A 6,595-nucleotide genomic window follows, 5' to 3' on the forward strand; every position below is an offset into this window, starting at 1 on the left:
GAAAGCTGTAATATCTCAAATACCGTAACAGCACAAACGAAACTTTTTGCAGCACAAACCAGCACAAACGAAGCACAAACGAACGACACCACTTTTGTCCAATTTGGAGCTATCTGGGGGGCTGAGTGACGTCATCAGAAATTGAAAGCTGTAATATCTCAAATACCGTAACAGCACAAATGAAAGTTTTTGCAGCACAAACCAAGCACAAACGAACGACACCACTTTTGTCCAATTTGGAGCTATCTGGGGGGCTGAGTGACCTGTGGATGACTCCTAAAGATATTGTTTAATATCTCAAATACCGTAACAGCACAAACGGAACTTTTTGCAGCACAAACAAAGCACAAACGGATGACACCATTTTGGCTTTATTTTGCATTGGGTGGTGGGCCAACTTCACCCAGGTCATAGGAAGTATTTATGTAGAAAGACAAAGTAAGGGCATAGAGGAGTAGACATGTAGGGTGAACGTTTTTTCTCATCATTCCATGTTTTTTGTTGTTTGTCATTCCATATTATTCTCAGTCTCACAACAGCAGTTAAACTTTTGGGTGAAAGTTAACATGCCGTCAGTCTCTGAGCCCAAGCTAATTGTGTTTGCTGTGTTTGATTCAAGTATTAGAAGTTGAGCCATAGATCCAGTCTTAGCACTGCATGGCCTGCTCACCTGTTTTGATTTCCCTCATTACCCCTTCAGTTTTTACACCACTTAGTTTCCCATAGGTCTCTGCCAGATCACCTGATGTGCTTTCCCTAGCTTTTGTATTCCAGCCACCTTTTTCCTAGTGTTCATCGTGTTTTCCTTGTGTTTGGACTGCTCACCTGTTTTTGGACTCAGTCTGGATTGTTGGACTTTTTGTTTTCTAGAGCAGCCCAAAGAACAGCAGCACTGGAGGGTGGTGTTGTGGAGGGAATTGTTGAAATTATAAATAATAATAATACAGAATTTGGACCCCTGAACAAACAGATGTGTCTAAGCACATGCAGTAGGTAAAAGCTAAATTTACTTAGCCTGGAGGCATTATACTTGTCAGCAACAAGTAGCATTAGCATATGTTCAAAATAGGTGGCGATTGTACAGTATATGGGCTAATGATGGGGAGGGTACTCAAGGCATGAATGAGATGTAGATAACAAGGATGAGAATGATGTGGTGATCATGACAAATCATGGATCAACATTGACTACATGCTGCTAGTAAAAAAAAAACAAAGCCTGGGTTAAGTAAATATAGTTAGTTGGAAAATTTTGCTCTGTTTGTCCACCTTAGATGAATGTTATGGATGGCATCTGGTTTACCTCATTCATTATGCCAAAACAAATAAATATTCAAATGGAAACTTCTTAGTCACTCATGTGTGAAATTCGAATGCAGACAGTACAGCTGCTGCTGAAAGTCAGCGTCACTACAACCGTTTGTAATTTCTACACTCATAACATGCAGTGATTTGGGGATTTTTCCTGTGTGTGTGTGTGTACTTGTGTAAAAGTCATGTTGTTGGTCTTTGTTACTTAGGTTTCTGCTACATGGTGTATGTGTGTGTGGTGAGAGGAAGGATCTTGTGTCTGAATAAACTCAAATTCTGGGAGCTTAAGTACATGAATTTCAGTCTGTCTTGATGTATGATTGTGTTTAGTCTATTTTCTTTATGTAAGTTTTTGTATTATTAAGGTGCTTTTGTTTTTTCAGGGTCTTGATGTGTGTATTAGTGTGTCTGATCCCAGTTGTCAATAGTCTTTGTGTGTCTGTTACTGATTCTTTGGCAAAACAGCTGGATATTTATAGACATCTGTGTGTGTTATGCAGCATAGTTGAGTTGAGAGCTGTCATATTCTCTTTTTTGCTCAAGCTAATAATATGGCACCAGCAGATGTAGGAACTAGAATCAGCTGCTCCCGCTTGTTAGCATGCCAGTATCCCTGGCTAATAAAGCAGAAAATCATCAGTTGTGGTGTCATTAATCAATAGCATTTTCTCTGATTGGTAAGATCACATTAATGGTTGCAACAGTCTACTGCTAATCTGTAACAGAGAGGCTATCAGTATTGATGAGAATTATTAGCAGGTTGGTCCTTGGTTCCGATGACCAGGGTCAAACCATAGACAAGAAAGAACTTGCATCATCTGAAGCACCAGTCCACTTTAAAATGTAGCATACAGTTCTCACCAGAAGTATTGCATAAATAAAGCATAACTGCTGTGGAGATTCCATCCATGCAATCCACAGACTACACAACAAATGATGATTTTTAGTATACTCCACAAACCTTTTACTGCTGATGTAGCATTTACACTAGGAAATATCTTATGTGCAAAGTTGACAGTTTTTGTCTGAGAGTGGTGCAACACACAAATATAATGGCACCTCCATAGCAGGAAAGGTCGACCCTCAGGGAATCACCACTTTGGAAATATTATTGGCTTTTGTGGCAATCTGCAATACAGATATGCATATGGCCTCAATGCAGAAACTGGAAGGTCAAAGACTGACTAAAAACATTACCTCTCTATGGCCCTCAGCAAAATCATTGTGGACCCAGAGGTCCCTAGTCATGGCTTATTTTGTTCAATATGCATCAATTGTTAGTCCTTAATTTTCTCATTCCTCGGTGTGTTAAATATAATCCAAGTGTTGCATTCTGTATAATAAGTGTTCAATAGAGAGCACCAGAAGGTGTACCACAGCTGATAATGGCTCCATTTGCAAACATTCATATTTTGTTTGTATTTAGAAATATTTTCAGATCCACATTTGCCTAATGTCATCGGACAAAAGAATTGATCAGTTCTTCAGATTGATTTAATGCATTGAAAATGTCCAATTACAAAAACAAACAAACAAACACATAAAAAAGTCAGTGTGCAAAGTAAAGTCAGTGACCACCAGCCATTCTCTCATGTTTTAAACTTCACTTGGTCCTTTCCAGTCAGTTACACTCCATATCTCTGCAATTTTCCATCCACTCATCTCATCCTCTTATTCTTTCATATTATCTTTCTGTACATGTATCTCCTCGATCTATGCTGTTAAGTTCTTCAAATTAATATTTGATGCCTTTTTTCTGAAGATGTTCTGGCAGCTTGAAAAATCCTTTGCTGTGCCTGCAGGAGAGAAGCAAAGACACTGGAAAGATGTGAAGTTCTCATATATTTTTTTAATATTTAGAGAACAAGTGTTTGACCACTGTACATTGGTGAGGGGAAAAAGCTGTAAGTAGTGTTAAACAATAAAACTTTGTTTTCATGGTATTTTAAATAGTTGGGCTTTTATATACAGTGCTATTAAAAATACTCAGATGCTTTCAGGTAAACACACAGCATGATACAGTATATGAAAATATTTCTTCTTTGTACATTTGTTTTCATTTCTGTTTTTTGGTGAAGTGGCAAAGTTGCCAACTATCAGCTGAAGCTTAGAATACTTTTAAACCTGCATCTCACCTGCTCCATACAGACTGTCCTTGTTTCCATAATTGGGTCACATAATGGGAAATGAACCAACTTCATGACAACTGAGCAATCTCCACTGGTTGTTGAAAACTGGGAAATGTAGTTGAAAGCTACAGTATAGTAATATGAACATACTTTATGTACATACACAGATACACAGAGTAAACATAGTGCTAATTCTTTTCACAGCCTGCAGAGAGACACATGTATGTAATTACTTTCCTGTTTGATGCCCCCCACCCAAAAACATTTCTGGCAGATAAATGTGCAGTTCTAGTCCTACAGCAGCAAGTTCTGGCACAACTTCACCCACTATCAAGGTGCACAAACAAGGCAACTCAAAATACTGCAAATGTTGCTGGACTTTTTGCTTTCCATTTCTAGTCCTTCAGACTGCCTGAGTGCCTCACCTGCAAGGGTGCCAGGAGGGAAAGTCATTTCGGCTGCTTGTACAGTTTCATTTCTTAGTCATTACACAAACCCAACTACACTGGTAGGGATTGAGACCTGTAACAGTTCGGTACAGTGTCAGCATTACTGCTGATGCCGAACCAGAGCACCTGTCATATTGCATTTAACCTTCATTTAAGAACAGTACCTCTTGAACTCCTTTATGGAGGCCAGTGACTCACTCCTAGCATAAAGTGAGAAAAACATTATTTCTTAGCAAGTTTCCTTGACCTTGGTTGTAAATGGCACCAGTAACCCCAGGTTACAATGTGTGAAAGGGATAATATACAGGAAGACAAGAGGTTATCCAAAAATAATAAAGGGGTGTCCTTTATGAAGTGTGTTGGCATAACTGCCTTGGTGGGCATGGATTATGTAATTTATGCTTCCATTACCATTTGCAAGGGACTGAAGTATTTTTAAATTACATTTTTTAGACAATATATCCTTTAACTGAGAACTGTTTGTTGGCACCTCTACGCCGCAGGAGAAGTTATACTGCAGCTGCAACTTTTTAATTTAGAGCTGTGATGAGGAAGCTACATCAGAACTATACTGTAGCTGGAAATCATCTGATCTGAGCATTTCTTTTGGTTCTGCTGTGAACATATTAATTTGCCCTATTAGTTTGATCCTTATATTTTTAACAAAACTCAAAATCCCTTTTTTAGTTCACTCCAACTTTAATTTAGTAACCAGAAATCACCAGGAATGATGTGACCAAGCCACATAAGAAATGCATATCGTGTACATGTGAGGTTTTTACATCAAACCATGATGATGTGTTTGGATAATTATGCTTACGGTATGTGATAGTTGCTAACCAATCCTGAACTGCTGTCTGAACACTTGACACAGTAATCAAGTTTGGCTTTGGAACCTCTCACTACTAATAGGCTCACATATTGTGGAAAACCTTAGATTTCGTTAATGCAGGTTTCCAGTATTGAAGCTGTCTTGGGGAGTGACAAAATAGAGCAGACATTTTACAGTGCCATATTCATCTTCCCATCTTGTGGAATGCAGACATTTCTCACTTCTCATATCCTGGATTGTTCCTTTTAACAGACAGTATATCAAACAATAGTTAATCATGTATGACATTCTTCATTGTTATGCTTGTCTCAGTAACTGATTCAAGCAGCGGTGTAGGCTTGCCCTCCACCCTACAGTAAAACAGATAATATGGTGTGGTGACATTTGAAATACTAAATAATCACTGTGTATAATAATTAGGAGCTGCATCTGTTTCCCTTTCTCCCTCTCCCTTCTTGTCTCACTGCACGCACATTAATTAGAACAAGTCCGCCATCATGTTTGACACCCACAACTAATTACCATGTCACTTTACTCATTTGGCTTACTGGCACCGCATTGTGTGTGTGTGTGTGTGTGTGTGTGTGTCATTGTGTGGCCACATTTTTACTGAGTACAACCATTTTGAGGACATTTTGGGTGTAGGAAATTCATTTACAATTAGTGTCCTCATAACTATAGAAAGAAGTGTGTGTGTGTGTGTGTGTGTGTGTGTGTGTGTGTGTGTGTGTGTATGTGTTTCCTAATTAGTTTTTCTGCTGTCTTTTGTCTCAGGTCTGATCACCACAACTACCAGAAAGCTGGACCGTGAACAACAAACAGAACATGTTTTAGAGGTGAGCACATACTGTAGTGTGTGTGTGTGTGTGTGTGTGTGTGTGTGTGTGTGTGTGTGTGTGGGTGGGTTTGTGTTTATATATTTGTGAGAACGAACACCTTTCTTGTGTGGACATTTCTTCTGCTAGGATAGGCTCCTTTCATCTTAAAGAATGATTTGTCTAAGCTTCAGAAGATGTCCACATACAGAGAACAAAGTCAGAAAAATGTGTGCCAGTTTGTGCTCTAAAAGTATCATGCTCTGATTAAATACTGCTTAAGCTGAATTCATGCAATACTGCCTGTGTCTCTAAAAGGGCGCAGACAGGGCAGCTTAGAAGTGGGTGGGAATCAAGCAATATTTACATATAACACCTGGAGCTTGAGGCTCACCTTCAACTAATGTTGCATTAAATGCATGACTCAATGCTGCGGAGACTGTGGTAGCACCACAATCGGTGTGCTGAGAGATACGGCGAGGAGAGAACCGTGAAAGCTGAATTAGACGATGGAAAAAAACTGCAAATTGTCCAGGTAAGATTTATGAAACTAGTTAGTTGTTTTGGCTTGAAACTAAATTCTGGTTTAGTCTCCAGCGTTAGTATTTGTGAAGCTATTAAGCTAATGTTTGCTTTGAGTTATTTCTTTAAATAGAGGCTCACAAGTTAAAGCTATTTAAATTGTCTTTGGAGATATGCCAACTTTATGCAGGAAAATAAAACTGATGTATACTTTATTTGTAACGGTTTTTCTGTAACATTTTCAATATGTTTCAAATTTACTCTGAATTTTACAGATAATGAACAGAAAAAGGAAGGCACAAGAGAAATTGGTATGTATATATTTATGCTTTTTATTTTGTTGTGGGCTACAGCAATGCAGCCCAACTGCAAAACTTTATAGGTTCATTATTTGAATAACTACTATTCTAATCTGCTTGTTCTTTCAGGAGGACTGTGCCACAGATGACTCTCTGTCAGAATCCATTCCTGACCTGGAAAGTGAATATATCCCATCATCTGAAGAAGACCCCTGCAACACAAACAGCAATGATGGGAA

General features: G+C 38.7%; 1 protein-coding gene across 13 annotated transcripts in view; it reads left to right on the forward strand.

Moving 5' to 3' along the window:
- fat3a (FAT atypical cadherin 3a) overlaps positions 1-6,595 on the forward strand; it is a 291,897-nt gene that overhangs the window by 166,979 nt on the left and 118,323 nt on the right. For all 13 annotated transcript variants that reach the window (XM_020619087.1, XM_020619094.1, XM_020619093.1 and 10 more), the window contains exon 4: positions 5,495-5,556. In XM_020619087.1, coding sequence (XP_020474743.1) covers positions 5,495-5,556 — 62 coding nt within the window. The remainder of the gene's footprint in view (positions 1-5,494; positions 5,557-6,595) is intronic.

The sequence above is a fragment of the Monopterus albus genome, unplaced genomic scaffold (genome assembly GCF_001952655.1).
Source record: "Monopterus albus unplaced genomic scaffold, M_albus_1.0 scaffold214.1, whole genome shotgun sequence".
In the NCBI taxonomy this organism is placed as follows: domain Eukaryota; kingdom Metazoa; phylum Chordata; class Actinopteri; order Synbranchiformes; family Synbranchidae; genus Monopterus; species Monopterus albus.